Genomic DNA, 22,681 nt, shown 5'->3' with positions numbered 1-22,681 from the left:
CACCACCTTGGCCAGACTGGTTTTGAACTCTTGACCTCAAGATCCACTCACCTCGGCCTCCCAAAGTGCTGGGATTATAGGCGTGAGCCACCCACACCCAACTTTTTTTTTTTTTTTTAGATAAGAGTCTTGCTGTCACCCAGGCTGGACTTTCCACCTCCAGAGTTCAAGCAATTCTCATGCCTCAGCCTCCTGAGTAGCTGGGATTACAGGCGCATGCCACCACGACCGAATAATTTTTGTATTTTTATTAGAGACGGGATCTTGCCATGTTGCCCAGGCTGGTCTAGAACTCCTGACCTCAAGTGATCCGCCTACCTGCCGCCCAAAGTGCTTACAGGCGTGAGCCTCTGCACCAGGCCTCTTTCTCTTTTTATTCTTTTTTTGAGACAGAGTCTCACTGTCACCCAGGCTAGAGTGCAGTGGCACAATCTTGGCTCACTGCAACCTATGCCTCCCAGGTTCAAGTACTTCTCCTGCCTCAGTCTCCCAAGTAGCTGGGATTATTAGGCCTACACCACCGCACCTGTCTAATTTGTACTTTTAGTAGAGATGGGGTTTTACCACACTGGCCATGGTTGGTCAGGCAGGTCTCGAACTCCTGACCTCCGATGATCTGCCCGCCTCAGCCTCCCAAAATGCTGGGATTACAAGCGTGAGCCACCACACTTGGCCTCTGTTAAGAGACAGTGCTCACTCTGGTTGCCCAGGCTGGAGTGTAGGGGTGCAATCACAGCTCACTGCAGCTTCGAACTCCTGGGACTCAAGCTGGGACTACAGGTGTGAGCCACCACACCTGGCTAATTTTTAACTCTCCACTTTCTGATAATTGACTCCATTCCATCCAGATGGCTGGCTGAGAGAAAGGGTTAGGACAAACCAGGGAAGGTGCCTCGTTTTACAGTGGTCCTGCTCCCTAGCCACACAAACTCTTTTAAAAAAAGTTCAAGAAAATCAAAGTTTTGGACAACCAAATTGTTGTAACCGAGCAACTTATAGAGAAACCACACTCTGAGACGAATTCAGGAGTCCTTTATTAGCCGGCGACCCAGAGACGGCTAGTGCTCAAAATTCTCTTGGCCCTGAAGAAGGGGCTAGATTTTCTTTTATACTTTTGTTTAGAAAGGGGAGGGGGAGAGTCTAGTTAAAACAAAGTAGGCAAAAAGTTAAAAGGACAAATGGTTACAGGAAAGTAAACAGTTCCAGGTGCAGGGGCTTTAAATCTATCACAAGGTGATAGACGCGGGGCTTTGGGTGTTATCAACCGGACACAAACGCGGGGGCTCTGGGTACTATTAACCGGGCGAATTCCTGGGAACTGCGGATATAGCTTGCCACAGTATCTTATCAGTTAATTGCATTCTTGGATGTGCTGGGAGTCAGCTTGCACAAGTTAAGTCCTTGAGGAAGAGGGTGGGTAAGGGGCTGCAAGCGAAGGAGCCAAGATGGAGTCTTGTCTGGCTCTTAGCTAAGGGAGAGTCAATTCAGGTTAAAACAAGGTAGGGTATCACAAAATTATATTCAAAGCTCTGAGTGAAACTCACTACTTTAAAAAAAAAAGAAAAGAAAAGAAAAAAAGGCTTACATTGCCTTGTGAAATGCAAAAGACTATTTATAAAGATTACCAGTACTTAAGCCAGGTTTCCCAGAAATAGGGTTTACCTAAAGCAACATTTTTATTCACATCTGCTAGAAAGCTTTCTAATTACCTTTCAAAAGGCCATTTATTTCCAAACGCTAAGACAAACACACCAATAACTACTTTCCACAGAGAGCGTGCTCAAACAGTAGACAAAGCATGCTGAGTACTCTCCTTTTATCACACCTACACTGTCTGGTTGGATTACAGCCAACAACAGGGCTCAAGTAGGATTTATCTTTCCTGTGGATCACGTAGTACATTTGCCTAATGCAATGCCCTAGATTTTACAAATTACGTTCTCTGATGTACTTGCAAGTCGGCAGATTTGAACATTTTCAAGGAAGGCAGACACTTGAAATTTTCAAGGAAGGCAGGCTGTCTTGATCATCAATAAAAGCACCATTTTGAGCCACCTACTATCCTTTTGCTATAATTTTCAATTTCAGTAAAGAATTTCTTGGCTTTTACCAAAGTCGAAGTTTAGCTAATATGCTGATGTTCCATCTGTATTTACACTGCACAGTAAGAACCCACACACGCTAAATATCTGTTTGAAATATTTTCAAGCCAAAAATTTATATTGTGTGGCCATGATAGGCACTGACTAAAGGAAACTTGAAACTATAAATAGCACAGTGAATACCATATGCCTGGGGTGAAATGTTTTGCTTAAAATGGTACAAGGAAGGGGTTCACAGTTAGACAAAAAGTCCATATTCTACCCCAAAATGGGCCCAATAAACCACACACACACACACCCCAACTCATTAAAGAGATAAGAATTTTTCTCGGCCAGGCGCGGTGGCTCACTCACGCCTGTAATCTCAGCACTTTGGGAGGCCAAGGCGGGCGAATCACGAGGTCAGGAGTTCGAGACCAGCCTGGCCAACATGGTGAAACCCTGTCTCTACTAAAAATACAAAAAATTAGCTGGGCGTAGTGGCGGGCGCCTGCAATCCCAGCTACTCGGGAAGCTGAGGAAGGAGAATCGCTTGAACCTGGGAGGCGAAGGCTGCAGTGAGCAGAGATCATGCCATTGCACTCCAGCCCGGGCCACAGAGTGAGACTCTGTCTCAAAAAAAAAAAAAAAAAAAACCTCACTGAAAAAAGTTATATATGCTATTTGTCTACCATTTTCAGGGCATTTTCTCGCGATGCAGTGGTATTCACTGCAAAGCAACTCTGGTCTAACTCTCCATCATGATGTCACAAAAGCCAAAATGCAGCGGAATCCGACTCAGTGCTGGTGCAGTCTAGGGGTGCCACCAAACAACGCAGGGCAGGTGCGGGCAAGACTCCATCAGGTTTCCTCACTAGCTCTGAAAATCACTGCTCCTCATACAAAAAAAGACTTCAAAAGTTCCAACCAGGAAAAAAAATGCCAGATTTGCCCGCTGAGTCTGTCAAGAAAAGGTCCGAAGACCAACTGTCCACGGGCAGGAAAAATGTGGGTGGAAAATGGCTTCCCCGGGCAGATGGAAACGCAGTAAATCACACTCACATCCCTTCCTGGAGTAAGGGCTTTAAAACATGGGTGGGGGGGGGACCCACTCACAAGAGGATGCCAATAACTCCCAACCACTTCAACTCGGGATCCGAACGTGCGACGGCGTGAAAGCGCAGGCCACCCTAGCGGAGACGCGGCTAGGGAGAACGAGTATTGACAAATCCGCAACCCTGACCACAGAGCTGCAAAATATGCGCCGTCACCTCCGCGACCGCTCCGTCCGCAGCCGTCGAAACACAAAGCCCACGGGCTTTAAGAAGAAAGGAAACACGTGCTCGGCAGATAAGCTCAGTTTGTCTGCCCCGGTGCGCCCTACACGAGGCTGCGGGGCTGCGCGGAGGCTGGAGATCCGCGACCCACACCACCTGGGCGCCAAGGGTCGAGTGCGGCCCTCCGCCCCGCGCCCCTGGCCTCCCCCATCGCCCCAAACTCCTGGCCTCCCCCCGTCGGCGCTGGCCCAGCCGGGGGAAGTGCGGACGCGGCACCCGGAGAATTAAGTTTCTAATAATACAACTTTAGGCGGATGAGCGCACGCCTCACCCCACCGCGAGGCCGGGCCAGAAGCCCAGCTAGGGGCGCGGAAGCAACGCGGGGTCCCGGGCCGGGCGCGCCGCGCTCACCAGATACCAGACGCCGAGCAGAATGGTGCCGGTGCGGACATGGCAGCACAAGCAGCAGCTGTTGGAGTAGAACCGCGTCCAGGGCGCGACCATCTTCATCGCTCCGGGCGCAGTGGCGCGAGCGCGCGCGCAAGTTTTCAGGAGCTTCGACCGCCTCGCCTGGAGCCCGCCGCGCCGCTGCTGCCGGCTCCTCCGCCGCTCCGGCTCCCGGCCCGCTCGCCCGTGCGCCCGCGGGCCTGCCTCCTCGATACCCCGAGAGCTCCGAGCTTCTGCCGGGTCGGTACCCTTCGCTCCGAAGGCGACGGCTGCAGCGGCGGGGACGGGGAGGGGGCGGGGCGGACTCGGCCATGTGACCCGAGTCCGTGACGTCATCGCGGGCTCAGCCAGCTGCTGGAGCTCCGAGCCCCGGGTGAGTAAATCCATCAGCGTGCATCCTCCGCCGGTCCCCTAGTCGGCCCTGAGTGGAGGTCCGGGCCTTCCTTCTTTCATCTGGCCGTTCGTGTAACTCCATTCAAGGGTCGAGATTCTTTTAGTCTAGTTCCTTGCGATTTTCTTCCCTTCTACTGCTTTTTTTTTTTTTTGAGACAGAGTCTCGCTCTTGTCGCCCAGGCTGGAGTGCAATGGCGCGATTCCGGCTCACTGCAACCTCCGCCTCCCGGGTTCAAGCGATTATCCTGCCCAACCTCCCGAGTAGCTGGGATTACAGGCGCCTGCCACCACACCCGGCTAATTTTTTGTATTTTTAGTAGAGACGGGGTTTCACCATGTTGGTCAGGCTGGTCTGGAACTCCTGACGTCGAATGATCCACACCCGCCTCAGCCTCCCAAAGTGCTGGGATTACAGGCGTGAGCCACCGCACCCGGCCCGCTTCTACTTCTATCTTGCAGGTAATCGATACAGCTCCTATCACTCTTATCTTGCTCGAGAGGAAGGAAAACTGCGCGGTGCTATTCCAGTCAATTGCAGTACTTTGAACCACCACCGAGAGCAATTTGTCTCCGCTTCACAGCTCAATTACTGTGGTAGTAATCTTTTCCCAGAAAATAGGATGTGTGTCAAGGACATCCTCGCTGTGCTTCCGGTAGCTTTTTTTTTTTTTTTTTTTTTTTTTTTTTTTGAGACAGAGTCTTGCTCTGTCACCCAGGCTGGATTGCAGTGGTGCGATCTCGGCTCACTACAAGCTCCACCTCCCGGGTTCACGCCATTCTCCTGCCTCAGCCTCCCTAGTAGCTGGGACTACAGGCGCCCGCCACCACGCCTAGCTAATTTGTTGTATTTTTAGTAGAGACGGGGTTTCACCGTGTTAGCCAGGATGGTCTCGATCTTCTGACCTCGTGATCCGCCCGCGTCAGCCTCCCAAAGTGCTGGGATTACAGGCGTGAGCCACAACGCCTGGCACAGCATTTTTAATCATGAGTGCAGCTCTAAAGATTCAGTCCCAGCCTGGGCAACATGGCGAAACCCTGGCTCTACAAAAAATACCAAAATTGGCTGGGCGCGGTGGCTCACGCCTGTAATCCCAGTGAGAGACAAGAGTAGCGGATTTCCTGGGGCGACTAAGAATTCCTAAACCTACCTGGGGAAGGGGACCGCCCCCACCCTTAAACATGGGGCTTGTAACTCAGCTCACACCTGACCAATCAGGTAGTAAAAAGGGCTCACTAAAACACCAATTAAGCTAAAAGCAAGAGGTAAAGAAATAGTCAAATCATCTATCATCTGAGAGCACAGGGGGAGGGACAATGATTGGGATATAAACCCCAGGCATTCCAGCCGGGAGTGGGCAACCCCCTTTGGGTCCTCGCCCACTGTATGGGAGCTGTTTTCACTCTATTAAATCTTGCAGCTGCACACCCTTCCACCTGGAGCTGAGCTTTCGCTCACCGTCCACCACTGCTGTTCGCCGCTGTTGCAGACCCGCCGTTGACTTCCACCCCTCTGGATCCGGCAGGGTGTCCCCTGCGTTTCTGATCCAGCGAGGTGCCCATTGCCGCTCCTGTTTGGGCTAGAGGCTCGCCATTGTTCCTGTGCGGCTAAGTGCCCGGGTTGGTCCTAATCGAGCTGAACACTAGTCGCTGGGTTCCACGGTTCTCTTCCGTGACCCACGACTTCTAAAAGAGCTATAACACTCACTGCATGGCCCAAGGTCCCATTCCTTGAAATCCGTGAGGCCAAGAACCCCGGGTCAGAGAACAAAAGGCTTGCTGCCATCCTGGGAGCAGCCGCCACCATCTTGGGAGTGGCCCGCCACCATCTTGGGAGTGGCCCGCCACCATCTTGGGAGTGGCCCGCCACCATCTTGGGAGTGGCCCGCCACCATCTTGGGAGTGGCCCGCCACCATCTTGGGAGTGGCCCGCCACCATCTTGGGAGCTCTAAGAACAAAGACCCACCAGTAACACCAGCACTTTGGGAGGCCAAGGCGGGGGGGATCACCTGAGGTCAGGAGTTTGAGACCAGCCTGACCAACATGGAGAAACCCCATCTCTACTAAAAATACAAATAAAATTAACTGGGCGTGGTGGTGCATGCCTGTAATTCCAGCTACTGGGAAGGCTGAGGCAGAAGAATCGCTTGAACCTGGGAGGCAGAGGTTGCGGTGAGCCTAGATCGCGCCATTGCGCTCCAGCCAGGGCAACAAGAGCGAAACTCCGTCTCAAAAAACAAAAACAAGACAAAATTAGCCGGGCTTGGTGGCACGTGCCTGTGGTCCCAGCTACTCCAGGGGCTGCAGCGGGAGAATCACCTGAGCCGGGGAGTTCGAGGCTGCAGTGATCCGTGATTGTGCCACTACACTCCAGCCTGGGCGACGGCAGTGAGACACTTCTCAAAACAAACAAGAGAAACAGTCATCCAACCAGTTACACAAGGCCTCTGCAAGACACAACACAGTGTTAGAGATAGTGAAAGATAGTTCTATGCTTTGGAGGAGTTTATTTCCTACCAATTCGTGTTTTGTCTAGAAGCACCGTTGTCTGCGGTTAGCCTACGGACTACTGTCAAAGCCAAGAATCTGAGATAGGTTAGATTATTAGCACGGATGAAAGTTTTATTTCAGACATGGAGTAAAAAAAAAAATTGATTCGATCTAAATTTCTTAAGATGAGGCTAAATAGGAAGAAAGATACTGTTAAAACTATTCGATTACAGAACTCATTAGTTTTACGAGTCTTTAAAGCTGCAACTTTCTTACTATGTAGCTTTATCCTGGAACCAAGAGCCATCCCTACCATGTCAAGTGTAGGCCCTTAATTAGAAATGATAAGTAACATTATTTGGGGAGTTAATCAGAAAACCAAACAAAAAGCTCCGTTTTTGTTTTGTGTTTTCTTTCTTTCTTTTTTTTTTTTTTGATGGAATTTCGGTCTTGTTGCCCAGGCTGCAGTGCAATGGCGCGATCTGGGCTCACCACGACCTCCGCCTCCCAGGTTCAAGCAATTCTCCTGACTCAGCCTCCTGAGTAGCTGGGATTACAGGCATGCGCCACCACGCCCGGCTAACTTTGTATTTTTAGTAGAGATGGGGTTTCTCCATGTTGGTCAGGCTGGTCTCAAACTCCTGACCTCAGGTGATTCGCCGGCCTTAGCCTCCCAAAGTGCTGGGATTACAGGCATGAACCACCTTGCCCAGCCTTGTTTTGTGTTTTCACTACAAAATTCTGGTTTCTTCAAGTTGAATAATGAAGAACAACAACAAAAATTCTGGTTCCTTTCACATTAGAGATCATTTTCTCTGTGGGATCTTCCATTTAAAATTTAATTATGCCCACAGACACTTTTTAAAAATATATATGTATATACTAGTCAAGTGCAGTAGTGACAACAGGGAAAAGAGTAGAACAAGGAGTTCCATCTGTAACTGACCATGAACAATCAATTGAGATAACTCACTACCTTCAGACAATCAGCCATTTTTTTTGAGACGGTGTCTCGCACTGTCACTGGGCTGGAGTGCAGTGGCGCCATCTCGGCTCACTGCAACCTCCGCCTCCCGGGTTCAAGCGATTCTCCTGCCTCAGCCTCCCAAGTAGCTGGGATTACAGGTGCCCATCAGCACGCCCAACTAATTTTTTGTATTTTTAGTAGAGATGGGATTTCACCATGTTGGCCAGGCTGATCTCAAACCCCTGACCTCGGGTGATCTGCCTGCCTTGGCCTCCCAAAGTGCTGGTATTACAAGTGTGTGCCACTGTGCCTGCCCCACAGCCACTTTTAATATAGGACAAGCATTTGTGCTCTGAGAAAGAATAGAGACATGTGATCAGAATAGGAAATGGTATCTTGAATGAGACTTTTTCAACAATTAAACTCCCAGCAAGCTCCCACAGTTACCTTTCCTTTTTCCCTCCCCACCAGAATTTCATATTCATTAGGCAAATCAATCATTGATTCAAGGGAATTTTATATTTTAGAAATCTTACTGTTCAAGATCTGAACTTACAGACAGTTGCCAAATTTCTCTAGATAAGAAAATAAAGAATAGAGGGAACCTAACTGGATAACAAAAAAAAAAAGGAGAGAGAAAAATGCCATTGCAGTTAAAGGTTATTAAATAAAGCTTAGTGTCAATGTCTTTGGAGTTGTATTTGTTTGGGTGCAAGAGAGTATGGGAATTGGCTTCAGAAGAACAAATGAAACTGCCTTTGCAAAGTTATGACTAAGGAAATTATGACAAGTGAAAGACATCAGATCTAACTAAGTCTATCTTGCCTCTAATCTCTGAACTCTCCTTGTCCATTACTGGGCATAGCCCCAACTAGCCTTAGGAAGGAATTTAGTTTATAATTTAAATAATAGCCCCTCCTCAAAGCTAAACTGTCCTTGTGAAATGAATAAAAGGCCACCAGCCACCAAGTTAGAATGAGAGGGGCTGGAATTCTAAATATTACCAGCCGTTATCCCAGAGGTTGTAAGATTCGCAACTTCCACAATTATTCTTTTTTTTTTTGTAATTTTTTTTAAATTATACTTTAAGTTTTAGGGTACATGTGCACAATGTGCCGGTTAGTTACATATGTATACATGTGCCATGCTGGTGTACTGCACCCATTAACTCATCATTTAGCATTAGGTATATCTCCTAATGCTATCCCTCCCCCCTCCCCCCACCCCGCAACAGTCCCCAGAGTGTGATGTTCCCCTTCCTGTGTCCATGTGTTCTTATTGTTCAATTCCCACCTATGAGTGAGAACATGCAGTGTTTGGTTTTTTGTCCTTGTGATAGTTTACTGAGGATGATTTCCAATTTCATCCATGTCCCTACAAAGGACATGAACTCATCATTTTTTATGGCTGCATAGTATTCCATGGTGTATATGTGCCACATTTTCTTAATCCAGTCTATCATTGTTGGACATTTGGGTTGGTTCCAAGTCTTTGCTATCGTGAATAGTGCCACAATAAACATACGTGTGCATGTGTCTTTATAGCAGCATGATTTATAGTCCTTTGGGTATATACCCAGTAATGGGATGGCTGGGTCAAATGGTATTTCTAGTTCTAGATCCCTGAGGAATCGCCACACTGACTTCCACAATGGTTGAACTAGTTTACAGTCCCACCAACAGTGTAAAAGTGTTCCTATTTCTCCACATCCTCTCCAGCACCTATTGTTTCCTGACTTTTTAATGATCACCATTCTAACTGGTGTGAGATGGTATCTCATTGTGGTTTTGATTTGCATTTCTCTGATGGCCAGTGAAGAAATGCAGAGAAATCACAATTATTCTTAAAGGTAACATCAGTGTTGAGAACCTAAGATCTGTCTTTTGAGATGTCTTTTCAGGTTTTTGCATTTCTAACAACTGGATGGCCCCACCTGGACCTGCCAACCAGTTCTGTGCCCCCCACCCAGGAACTGACTCAGCATAAGAGAACATCTTCCACTCCTTCTGATTTCATTCCCGAGCCAGCCAATCAGCACTCCTGATTCACTGGCCCCCCCTCCCTACCCACCAAATTATTCTTTAAAACCCTGATCAAGGCCGGGCACGATGGCTCACGCCTGTAATCCCAGCATTTTGGGAGGTTGAGGCGGGTGGATCACCCAAGGTCAGAAGTTTGAGACCAACCTAACCAGCATGGCAAAACCCTGTCTCTACTAAAAATACAAAAATTAGCCTGGCGTTGTGACAGGCGCCTGTAATCCTGGCTGATTGGGAGGCTTAGACATGAGAATAGGGAGGCTGAGCCATGAGAATAGCTTGAACCTGGGAAGCGAAGGTTGCAGTGAGCCGAGATCCCACCACTGCACTCCATCCTGGGGAACAGAGCGGGACTCTGCCTAAAAACAAAAACAAACAAACAAAAACAAACCCTGACCTTCCACTGGCCTCCCGCACAACCAGCTCTGCATGAATTATTTTTTATTGCAATTCCCGTGTCTTGATAAATCAGCTCTGACTAGGCAGCGGGCAAGGTGAACCCCTTGGGCGGTTACACAGAGGCTTCCCAAGGAACTTAGTCACAGCTGGGTTATTCTTTTCATTTTTTGGGGGGGCGGGGAGCAGTATTATTTTCAAACAACCACATATTTAACTGGCATACTGATTGCAGTAGTAGAGTTACTTAGAAAAGTCATCTGGTTGGCCAGGTGCGGTGGCTCACACCTGTAATCCCAGCACTTTGGGAGGCAGAGGTGGGCAATCATGAGGTTAGGAGATCAAGACCATCCTGGCCAACATGGTGAAACCCCGTCTCTACCAAAAATACAAAAAAAAATAGCTGGGCATGGCAGCGTGTGCCTGTAGTCCCAGCTACAGGTGACAGAGTGAGACTCTCTCAAAAAAAAAAAAAAAAAAAAACCTGGTTTTAGGCCAGGCACAGGGCCTCACTATGTTGCCTAGGCTGCTCTCAAGCTCCTGCTCTCAAGTGATCCGATCCTCCTGCCTCAGCTTCCCAAAGTCTTAGGATTATAGACATGAGCCGCTCTGCCTGGCACCACACTGCTCCTTTTCTGCCAGAACTAAGGATGACAGCCCTCATAACCTTGGTCAGGTTTCTTACAGTTCACTTGCACCTCCTCCCTCATTCTTCACTGGTGCCTTCCTTACCAGATTTTAAACACTTCTCACTTTTAGGACTTTAGGACTTGCAGCCTCTGTCACCCAGGCTCGTCTTTTTTTTTTTTCTTTGAGACAGGGTCTCCCTGTGTCTCCCAGGCTGGAGTGCAGTGGCGCGATCTCGGCTCACTGCAACCTCCATCTCCTGGGTTCAAGCAATTTTCCTGCCTCAGCCCCCCAAGTAGCAGGGATTACAAGTGTGTGCCACCACGCCCAGCTAATTTTTTGTATTTTTAATAGAGACGGGGCCAGGCACAGTGGCTCACGCCTGTAATCCCAGCACTTTGGGAGGCTGAGGCAGGCAGATCACCTGAGGTGGGGAGTTTGAGACCAGCCTGACCAACATGGAGACACCCGTCTCTACTAAAAATACAAAAAAATTAGCCAGGCATAGTAGTGCATGCCTGTAATCCCAGCTACTTGGGAGACTGAGGCAGGAGAATTGCTGGAACCTAGGAGATGGAGGTTGCAGTGAGCTGAGATCGTGCCACTGCACTCCAGCCTGGGCAATAGAGCGGGACTCTGTTTCAGAAAAAAAAAAATAGAGACGGGGTTTTGCTCTGTTGGCGAGGCTGGTCTTGAACTCCTGGCCTCAAGTGATCCTCCCACCTCAGCCTCCCAAAGTGCCTGAAGTCACCATGCCCAGCCTCCCTCATCTTCTTCTTATACTGTAATTTTTCTCTCTCCTTAACCTTTTTCTGAGTTCAGCTATTTCCCAGTTATTTGTTGGGGAACATTTTTTCTTTTTCTTTTCTTTTTTTTTTTTTTTTTTTTTTTTTTTTGAGACTGAGTCTCACTCTGTTGCCCAGGCTGGAGTGCAATGGTGTGATCTTGGCTCACTGCAGCCTCTGCCTCCTGGGTTCAAGTGATTCTCATGCCTCAGCCTCCCCAGTAGCTGAGATTACAGGTGCCTGCCACCACACCTGGCTAATTTTTATATTTTTAGTAGAGACGGGGTTTCACCATGTTGCCCAGGTTGGTCTTGAACCCCTGATTTCAGGTGATCCACCCGCCTTGACCTCCCAAAGTGCTGGGATTACAGGCATGAGCCACCGTGCCTGGCTGGGGAACGTTTTTTCTTTCCACTAGATAAAGCCCCTCTTTCTTTTTCAAATCTCTACTTCTCTATGGCCAACTGCATTTCAGTCTCTCTGTTAGAAATTCAAATTACCCAATATTAATTTGAGTGCCTACTATGGATAAAACATAAAGACATAAAGTCCGGAAAGATTAGTAACGTTTTGTTCCTGCTCTCAAAGCAGACCACTGAGGCTGGACCCAGTGGCTCAGAACTACAATCCCAGCACTTTCAGGGGCCAAGATGAGAAGATTGCTTGAGCCCAGGAGTTCAACACCAGCCTGGGCAACAAAGCAAACCCTGTCTGTACAAAAAATTTAAAAATTAGCCAGGCATGCTGGCGCATGCCTGTGGTCCCATCTACTCAAGAAGCTAAGGCAGGAGGATCACTTGAGCCCAAGAGGTCAAGGTTACAGTGAGCTGTGATCATGCCACTGTACTCCAGCCTGGATGACAGAGTGAAACCATCTCAAAAAAAAAAAAGTGGACCATCTAGCCTAATGGCACAAGTCACTGTGATATAAGTCAGCATGTATGCCGTATATCATTAAAAATAAAAAATAAAGGCTGGGTGAGGTGGCTCACACCTGTAATCCCAGCACTTTGGAAGGCCGGGGCAGGGGGATCACCTGAGGTCGGGAGTTTGAGACTAGCCTGACCAACATAGAGAAACCCTGTCTCTACTAAAAATACAAAATTAGCTGCACGTGGTGGCGCATGCCTGTAATCCCAGCTACTCAGGAAGCTGAGGCAGGAGAATCACTTGAACCGGGGAGGCGGTGGTTGCGGTGAGCTGAGATCGCACCATTGCACTCCAGGGTAGGCAACAAGAGCGAAATTCCATCTAAAAAAATTAAAAAGTTAAAAAAACAAAACAAAACAAAACAAAAAAATGCTAGGAAAGCAGGAAGAGATTAATTACAATTGTGGGGAGTTCGCATTTTAGTTAGTTGGGTCTTGTGAAGGGTGAATAGACCACAAAAGGTGAAGGAAGAGACATGCTTCAGGAATTGGATTGGACCAGAAGGTCCTTTGGGGGTGGGAAGGTTTCATTTGAACTACCTCCATAACCTGGGCGAGGGTCTATCTCAAGAGAGACCTCAGGACCCCTCTAATGGCTGAGAAATTCAGAGCTATATGTAGGTAGTTTTCCTGCAAAGGAAAACCTAGATGTGTTAGAAAAGAAATTCATGTACTTATGCACATGGTGCTGTTGAATGTGTGGTTTGTTTGTTTGTTTGTTTGTTTGAGACAGAGTCTCACTCTGTCACCCAGGCTGGAGTGCAGTGGTGCAATCTCGGCTCACTGCAACCTTTGCCTCCCAGGTTCAAGCGATTCTCCCACCTCAGCCTCCTGAGTAGCTGAGATAACAGGCGTGCGCCACCATGCCCCACTAATTTTGGTATTTTCTGTAGAGCCAGCGTTTCGCCATGTTGCCTAGGCTTGTCCTGAACTCTTGGGTTCAGGCAATCTGTTCACCTCGGCCTCCCAAAGTGCTGGGATTGTAGGAGTGAGCCACTGCACTATCTTAGTTTGGGGTAGATCAGAGGGGGCCTCCCAGAGGTGGTGACATCTAAGTTCGCACTTACAGAATAAGATGGAATTGGCCAGGTAAAGAGAAGCAGAGGACTACCCAGGGCAGGATGGAAACAGGACGCACATGGGATGGGCAGCTGGCAGGCCTGCAAGGTTACAAACAGCAAGGAGCACAGTAACTGAGGGTTCACATTGGAAAGAAAAAGGGACAGAGCTGAGAGAGGTGAGGTAAGGGGTGTCAGTGTGTGTGGGGGTAGGTAACAGAAGGTAAAAGGCTTTTCTTTTCTTCTTTTCTTTTTTTTTTTTGAGACGGAGTCTCGCTGTGTTGCCCAGGCTGGAGTGCAGTGGCGTGATCTCGGCTCACTGCAACCTCCACCTCCTGGGTTCAAGCAATTCTCTGCCTCAGCCTCCCGAGTAGCTGGGATTACAGGCATGTGCCACCACACCCAGCTAATTTTTGTATTTTTAGTAGAGATGGGGTTTCACCATGTTGGTCAGGCTGATCTCGAACTCCTGACCTTGTGATTTGCCTGCCTTGGCCTCCCAAAGTCCTGGGATTACAGGCGTGAGCTACTGCACCCAGCCCTGTTTGGAGTATATTTCCTGAGGAAAGTGGGGAGCTACAGAACTACTGGAGGTTTCATAACTAAAACCCACATGACTTGTTGATAAATTCATGTCACAGGAGGCTTAAGGTACGTACCAAAGAGATAGGCAGGATTGGCCACATAATTTGTGGGATCCAGTGCAAAAGGAAATTTTGAGGCCTATTTTTGAAAAAGTATTAAGAATTTCAAGATGGCAACAGTAGGACATTAAATGAAGCATGCAGTCCTTCTAAGTACAAGTCTCTAGCAAGTTCTACTGTCCAGGTCCCACTGCTCAGGTTCCACTGCTCTGGTCACACATCCAGATTACCCAGGTCATACTGCCCAGGTCCCACTGCTCAAGTCACTCTGCCTAGGTCACATTGCCCAGTTCACACCACCCAGATCACACTGCTCAGGTCACACATCCAGATTACCCAGGTCCCACTGCTCAGTTCCCACTGCCCAGGTCACATTGCCCAGCTCACACCACTCAGATCACACTGCTCAGGTCACACATTCAGATTATCCGGGTCCCAGTGCTCAGGTCCCACTGCCCAGGTCACACTGCCCAGATCACACTGCTCAGGTCCCACTGCCCAGGTCACACTGCCCAGATCACACTGCTCAAGTCACATGTCTAGGTCACTTTGCCCAGGTCCCACTGCTCAGGTCACACTGCCCATGAAGCTGGCCCTGGAGATAGGCTTCATATCTCTGTTAAAACTTAAAATTAAAACTAAACAGAATATATATATATATGTATTTGAGACATGGTCTGGCTCTGTTGCCCAGGCTGGAGTACAGTGGTGCAATCACAGCCCACTACAACCTCTGCCTACTGGGCTCAAGTAATTCTCTCACCTCAGCCTCCAGAGTATCTGGGACTACAAACACGTGCCACCACGCCTGGCAAATTTTTGTGAGTTTTTTGATAGAGACAGGGTTTCACCATGTTGCCCAGGCTGGTTGGTAAACAAGAGAAAATTTTGTGAGCTCTCTCATTTTTGTCAGAACACAAGGAACTGCTTCCCGGAGGCCATGATAATTGTGAGTTTCATAGGAGTGAGAGGACGAAAATAAGTAGTATGCCAGATGATTCGTTAAAGAATCTGGCTCTTGTCCAGGGTCAGGCTGTGAAGGTCAGAATGTGGAGCTGGCTCTGCTCTTGAATTGCAGCCAAGGAGGAAGTCGAGAATTATGATTGATACGCTCTCAGAGATCCATGTAATTAATCACATATTTATTAAAGCACTTTTGGGGTTTGGCCAGGTTCTGGACTGGGGTTGTGAGACAGAGTACGTTAAGACACAATCCCTGCCTCCAAGAAACTCAAAATAACAATGTTCCCAGAAAGGGGTCCCAATCCAGAACCCAAGAGAGGGTTTTTGGATCTCACACAAGAAAGAATTCAAGGCAAGTCCATAAAGTAAAGTGAAAGAGAGTTTATTAAGAAAGTAAAAGAGGGCCAGGCACCGTGGCTCATGCCTGTAATCCCAGCACTTTGGGAGGCCAAAGCGGGCGGATCATTTGAGGCCAGGAGTTGGAGAACAGTCTGGCTAACATGGTGAAACCCAGTCTCTACAAAAAAAATAGCCGGGTGTGGTGGCGTGTGCCTGTAATTCCAGCTACTCAGGAGGCTGAGGCAGAAGAATCGCTTGAACGCAGGAGGCAGAGGTTGCACTGAACCGAGATGGATGAGAGACTCTGTTTCCCCACCCCCCCACAAAAAAAGGAAGAAAATAAAGGAATAAAGAATGGCTACTCTGTGGACAGAGTGGTGGCATGACTGCTCCACTAAGGATACTTATAGTTATTTCTTGATTATATGCTAAACAAGGGGTGGATTATTCATGAGTTTTCCAGGAAAGGGGTGGACAATTCCTGGAACCGAAGGTTCCTGCCCCCCATTTTAGACCATATACGGTAACTTCCTGACATTGCCATGGCTTTGGAAACTGTCATGGTGCTGGTGGGAGTGTCTTTTAGCATGTTAACATATTATGATTAGCGTATGAGAAGCAGTGAGGACGACCAGAGGTCACTTTTGTCGCCATCTTGGTTTTGATGGGATTTGGCTGCCTTCTTTACTGCAAACTATTTTATTAGCAAGGTCTTTATGACCTGCACCTTGTCCTGACCTCCTATCTCATCCAGTGACTCAGAATGCCTAGCCTCCAGGGAATGCAGCCCAGTAGGTCCCAGCCTCATTTTACCTAGCCCCTATTCAAGATGGAGTCACTGTGGTTCCAACGCCTCTGACAATAAGAGAGACAAAGATGGGCAGATGCAGTCATTAGTGGTAGATCTGTGCAGCTAACAGTAAAAACAAACAAACAAAAAACAGTATTCTGATTAATGGTGATATTATTGTTGTAACCGAGCGAGTTATAGAGAGAACGCCACACTCTGAGACTAATTCAGGAATCCTTTATTGCCGGCGACTGAGAGACGGCTAGAGCTTGAAATTCTCTCGGCCCCGAAGAAGGGGCTACATTTCTTCTTATGCTTTGGTCTGATTAGCTGAAGCAATTTTTTTACAGAAGCAGAACAGGCAAAAAGTTAAAAGATACATGGTTACAGAAACAGTTACAGGAAAATAAACAGTCCCAGGTGTGGGGGCTTAAATTATCACAAAGTGATAAACGCAGGGGCTTTGGGTGCCATCAACCGAGCACGTTCCCAGGAGCTGCTGGTACAGCTTGCCTCAGTATCTTACCAGTAAGCGCATTCTTCGATGTGCTTGGAGTCAGCTTGCACCAGTTATGTCCTTAAGGGAGGGGGACAAGGGACTGCAAGCAAAGAAACCAAAATGGAGTCTGTCCAGCTCTCTCAGCTAAGAGAGAGTCAATCAGGTTAAAACGAGGTAGGGTATCACATTATGGCATCAATATAGTTTATCAATGTTTAAGATTTGGAATGCAATCAAGTGTCATCTTGACCGAGTTTTGAAGCCATGGCTAAAAATTCTTAATTCCCATCACAGGCAGTTTGCTAAGGCCTCACGCCAACTATTTCCCTTATCAGGCGGTAACACCCCTGGCTTACAATATGCACAGATTCAGGGCCAGAGCCCCCAGGTACTTTTTGCTCAGGAATGGCCCTTTCTTGTTTGGTCACAGAATTATCAAAATACCCAAACTCCAGGAAGCCCTAAAACCTCCTTTGCATTACAGAAGCCACCTCAGACACTTCCAGCTTGCTGTTAGTCTTCCTGGTGCAGCTCCTGTGTGGTCCTGTGTGGCAGCCTTCTCTCCTTTGGAGAAGTAAGTAACAGAGTTCTGCCTTTCACCCAGCCCAGCATCACTGTGTCCTGTCTCACCAACGGAAGCCTCTTCAGGCTTTTCTGAAGATTGTGTCAAAGGTGGAGAAGGAAGGTCCTGCTCCTCCCAAAGCCCAGGTTAAGGCAAAGGCTTTGAAGGCGAAGATGGCAGTGCTGAAAGGCATCCACAGCCACAGGGAAAAAGAAGATCCTCAAGCCACCCAGCTTCTAGCAGCCCAAGACCCTGCAACTCCTGAGGCAGCCCAAGTCTCCTCGGCAGAGCTTGACCACTGCACCATCAGCATGTTCTGCGGGCCCCCTTAGTCAGCCAAGAAGATGGAAGACAACAGCACACTTGTGTTCATTGTGGGTGTTAAAGCCTGTGTTGCAGCTCAGAAAACAATACCCCCAGCCTGCGCGGTGGCTCGAGCCTGTAATCCCAGCTCTTTAGGAGGCCCAGGCAGGCAGATCGCTTAAGCTCAGGAGTTCAAGACCTGCCTGGGCAATATAGTAAGACCCCCATTTCTACAAGAAAATATAAATTAAAAAAAAAATTAGCCAATATAGTGTCACACACCTGTAGGCCCAGCTACTCAAGAGGCTGAGGCAAGAGAATTGCTTGAGCCCAGGAGGTCAAGGCTGCAGTGAGCCACAAATGCGCCACTGCACTCCAGCCCTGACCCTGTCTTAAAAAAAAACAAAAAGTCAGCCAAATATGGGTAGCTTCTACATAATGTGTTCCTGGAAATAAATATGAAACCAGAATGTCCACAAGTTGACACCGTAGAGTTTCTGTTCCCAGAGAGTTTAAAAATCTTTCTAATTACATCCGAATTTTTTTTTTTTTTTTGAGACGGAGTCTTGCTCTGTTGCCCAAGCTGGAGTGCAGTAGCACGATCTTGGCTCACTGCAACCTCCATCTCCCAGGTTCAAGCAATTCTCCTGCCTCAGCCTCCAGGAGTAGCTGGGACTACTGGCGCATGCCACCACGCCTGGCTAATTTTTGTATTTTTAGTAGAGACGGGCTTTCACCATGTTGGCCAGGCTGCTCTTGAACTCCTGACCTCAGGTGATCTGCTGGCCTCGGCCTCCCGAAGTCCTGGGTTTACAGGCGTGAGCCACTGCTCCTGACCTGTTTTTTTTGTTTTGTTTTGTTTTGACACAGGATCTTATTCTGTTGCCCAAGCTGGAATGCAGCGGTGTGATCACGGCTCACTGCAGCCTTCACCTCCTGTGCTCAAGCGATCCTCCTGCCTCAGGCTCCTGAATAGCCTGAACAACAGGCACGCACCTTGGGTACTACAAGTTTCTTTTTTTTTTTGAGATGGAGTTCCGCTCTTGTTACCCGGGCTGGAGTGCAATGGCTCAATCTCAGCTCACCACAACCTCCACCTCCTAGGTTCAAGTGATTCTGCTGCGTCAGCCTCCCAAGTAGCTGAGATTACAGGCATGTGCCACTATGCCCGGCTAATTTTGTAGTTTCAACATGGTTTCTCCATGTTGGTGAGGCTGGTCTTGAACTCCCGACCTCAGATGATCCGCCTGCCTCGGCCTCCCAAAGTTCGGGGATTACAGGCGTGAGCCACTATGCCCGGTCTGGTGTTTTTGTTTTTGTTTTTTGACACAGGATCTTATTCTGTTGCCCAGGCTGGAATGCAGTGGTGGGATCACAGCTCACTGCAGCCTCCACCTCTTGGGCTCAAGTGATCCTCCTGCCTCAGGCTCCTGAATAGCTGGAACAACAGGCACTCACCGTGGCTACTACAAGTTTCTTTCTTTCTTTCTTTTATTTTTTTAAAGATGAAGTCTCACTCTTATCCCCCAGGCTGGAGTGCAATGGTACCACCTCAGCTCACTGCAACCTCTGCCTCCCGGGTTCAAGCGATTCTCCTGCCTCAGCCTCCCGAGTAGCTAGGATTACAGGTGCATACCACAACGCCCGGCTAATTTTTGTATTTTAAGTAGAGGCGGGGTTTCACCGTGTTGGCCAGGCTGGTCTCGAACTCCTGACCTCAGGTGATCCACCCGCCTCAGCCGCCCAAAGTGCTGGGATTACAGGTGTGAGCCACCGCGCCCGGCCTTTTTTTACCTTTTTTTTTTTTTTTTTTTAAGACAAGTTTCTTAATTTGCTTCCTTCACAACTGAGCAGAGTCCATTAGCTTAGACTGCCTGGGGAAACTCTGATTGAGACAGATACAGCCTCTGGCATGTCCAAGGAATCGTCTTCTGTGTTTTAAGTTTATGAGACCTATGTTTGTTTGTTTGTTTGTTTTTGAGACGGAGTCTCGCTGTATCGCGCAGGCTGGAGTGCAGTGGCGCGATCTCGGCTCACTGCAACCTCCGCCTCCTGGGTTCAACCGATTCTCCCGCCTCAGCCTACTGAGCAGCTGGGATTACAGACGTGCATCACCACGCTTGGCTAATTTTTGTATTTTTAGTAGAGATGGGGTTTCACCATGTTGGCCAGGCTGGTCTCAAACTCCTGACCTCAGGTATCCACCCGCCTTGGCCTCCCAAAGTGCTGGGATTACAGTCGTGAGCCACTGCGCCCGGCCTATGAGACCTATGTTTCTTATGACTATGACTCATATCAGCACTTTAATTTTCCATTTTCCATCCATGGTTATAAATTAATAAGGGCTAAAATGCAATGAAATATTTAAAGGCTTGTACAAATAGTCCTTAAGAGGGCAATGCTGCTGAAATTGGCAGTATCAGCAGGTAAGATGGTTGATATGAGAATTGTTGTCAGCTGAGAGATGAAAGTTCAAATTCAGCAGAAGTAATGTTCCTGAAGACTGTGTGGTGGATTGCGTTACTAATCAGGTTCACCAGATAATCTGGCTCCTTCTCTGTGCTGCCACTGAAAAATGTTGAGAATAATATAATTAACAATATTTTTTATTCCATTACTCAGATTTCATCACATCCTAAGATTTTGCCATTTTTGGTTCATAGTCTTTCTTTTTTTTTGAGATGGAGTCTTGCTCTGTCGCCCAGGCTGGAGTTCAGTGACTCAATCCGGGCTCACTGCAACCTCCATCTCCCAGATTCAAGCGATTCTTCTGCCTCAGGCTCCCGAGTAGCTGGGATTACAGGCATGTGCCAACATGCCTGTAATCACAATTTGTTATATCAACCTGTAAATGTCAGACAATCATTGGAAATGCCAGCCAGTCAGAGGAGGGAATTGAGGGAAAGACAGGACAATATTTGGTGGCTACCTTCTGGGTTTGTTGTTGTTGTTGTTTTTGAGATGGAGTCTCACTCTGTTGCCCAGGCTGGAGTGTAGTGGCATGATCTTGGCTCACTGCAACCTCCGCCTCCCAGGTTCAGGTGATTCTCCTGCCTCAGCCTCTGGAGTAGTTGGGATCACAGGTGCATGCCATCACGCCTGGTTAATTTTTTTTTTTTTTGAGACGGAGTCTCGCTCTGTCGCCCAGGCTGGAGTGCAGTGGCGCGATCTCGGCTCACTGCAAGCTCCGCCTCCCGGGTTCACGCCATTCTTCTGCCTCAGCCTCCTGAGTAGCTGGGACTACAGGCGCCCGCCACAATGCTCGGCTAATTTTTTTTTTTGGTATTTTTTTAGTAGAGATGGGGTTTCACCGTGTTAGCCAGGATGGTCTCAATTTCCTGACCTCATGATCCGCCCGCCTTGGCCTCCCAAAGTGCTGGGATTACAGGTGTGAGTCACTGCGCCTGGCCATGCCTGGTTAATTTTTTTGGTATTTGTATTATTTATTTATTTATTTATTTTTGAGATGGAGTCTCACTCTGTCGCCCAGGCAGGAGTATAGTGATGTGATCTTGGCTCCCTGCAACCTCCGGCTCCCAGGTTCAAGCGATTCTCCTGCCTCAGCTTCCCAAGTAACTGGGATTACAGGCTTGTGCCACCACGCCCAGCTAATTTTTGTATTTTTTTTAGTAAAGACAGGGTTTTGCCATGTTGGCCTGGCTGGTCTTGAACCCTTGGCCTCAAGTGATCCACCCATATCAGCCTCCCAAAGTGCTGGGATTATACCACCGTGCCCTGCCCTCACCTGTTTTTGAAGGCAAGCAGGTTTCCCCACTGTAAAGATGCTCTTTTGATCCTCCCTTACTATATACAGTGCTCTTTGAAGGAAGTGACTTTGGGGAGCCCACACCTAAGGAGTGAGGAGTTGTGCTTCCCCTCCTTGAGGACAAAGTATCTACATTAATTATTTGAAATTTTTCTTCATGGGGGATTTGTCTCTTCACCCGCATTTATTTAGTTTTTATTCAATCCTTTATTTGTATCAGTAAGGACCTCTGGATGTTAACATAGTTCCAGTTCCTTTTTTGTTTTTGAGACTGGGTCTGGAATACAGTGCTGTGATCTTGGCTCACTGCACCCTCAACCTCTTGGACTCAAGTGTTCCCCCCACCTCAGCCTCTTAAGTAGCTGGGGCCATACGGGGGGCCACCAAGCCAGACTAATTTTTGTATTTTTTGTTAAGACGGTTTTCACTATGTTGCCCAGGCTGGTCTTGAACTCCTGAGCTCAAGCAATTCTCCAACCTCAGCATCCCAAAGTGCTGGGATTACAAGTGTGAGCCACTGAGCCCTTTGTTAAAAAAAAGTTTTTTGTTTTAAAATTAAGACAAGCTCTCTCTCTGTCACCTAGGCTAAAATGCAGGGTGCAATCACAGCTCACTGTAACCTCAAACTGCTGGGCTCAAGTGATCCTCTCCCAGCCAAGTTCATTTTTAAAAGTGCAAACATTTCCCCATGGGGAAAACAGGAAAGGCTGCCAAACATTTCCATAAACAAAGTGCCCTCAGCCTTGTTTCAAGCACATCCCAGGAATGTGTTAAATCCTCTGTGTAGCAAGGGACTTGGCACAAGTAAGGAGGGATTGCTTCTTGTAATCTAAAATGACTGACTAGATTAAAATACCCTTGTGAATATTTCTCCCGGTATATCCTTAAACTAATCCCACATTGCAAGAAGGAAACAAAATTTAAATGCATTCTTTGTTTCTTATTGTTATTTAAATGAACCCATTCAAAAAACAGACAGAAAACCTCCCTTAGACAATAACAACAACAACACCACCACACACAAACAACAATACTCATGGATGATTTAGTCTCAGAGAGAGAGGAGAGAGCAGGGTGTGGTGGCTCACGCCTGTAATCCTATCATTTTGGGAGGCCGAGGCAGGCAGATCACTTGAGTCAGGAGTTTGAAACCAGCCTGGCCAACATGGAGAAACCCCGTCTATACCAAAAAAAATTAGTCCGGGCCTGGTGGCTCACGCCTGTAATCCCAGCACTTTGGGAGGCTGAGGTGGGTGGATCACCTGAGGTCAGGGGTTTGAAACCAGCCTGACCAACATGGAGAAACCCTGTCTCTACTAAAAAATACA

At 48.0% G+C, this 22,681-nt stretch overlaps 1 protein-coding gene and 1 long non-coding RNA gene across 2 annotated transcripts in view; one reads left to right on the top strand and one right to left on the bottom strand.

Annotated features, from left to right (window-relative positions):
• LAPTM4B (lysosomal protein transmembrane 4 beta) overlaps positions 1-4,344 on the bottom strand; it is a 77,282-nt gene extending 72,938 nt beyond the window's left edge. Inside the window, exon 1 of the mRNA XM_003821686.5 lies at positions 3,770-4,344. Within this exon, the coding sequence (XP_003821734.3) occupies positions 3,770-4,192 (423 nt within the window). The 5' untranslated portion in view covers positions 4,193-4,344. The remainder of the gene's footprint in view (positions 1-3,769) is intronic.
• LOC129398629 (uncharacterized) overlaps positions 4,142-22,681 on the top strand; it is a 29,092-nt gene continuing 10,552 nt past the window's right edge. Inside the window, exons 1-2 of the long non-coding RNA XR_008626445.2 lie at positions 4,142-4,178; positions 17,207-17,296. This is a non-coding gene — a long non-coding RNA (uncharacterized LOC129398629). The remainder of the gene's footprint in view (positions 4,179-17,206; positions 17,297-22,681) is intronic.

Source organism: Pan paniscus, chromosome 7 (genome assembly GCF_029289425.2).
Source record: "Pan paniscus chromosome 7, NHGRI_mPanPan1-v2.0_pri, whole genome shotgun sequence".
Taxonomy (NCBI): domain Eukaryota; kingdom Metazoa; phylum Chordata; class Mammalia; order Primates; family Hominidae; genus Pan; species Pan paniscus.
This window is presented reverse-complemented; position numbering and strand designations above follow the sequence as displayed.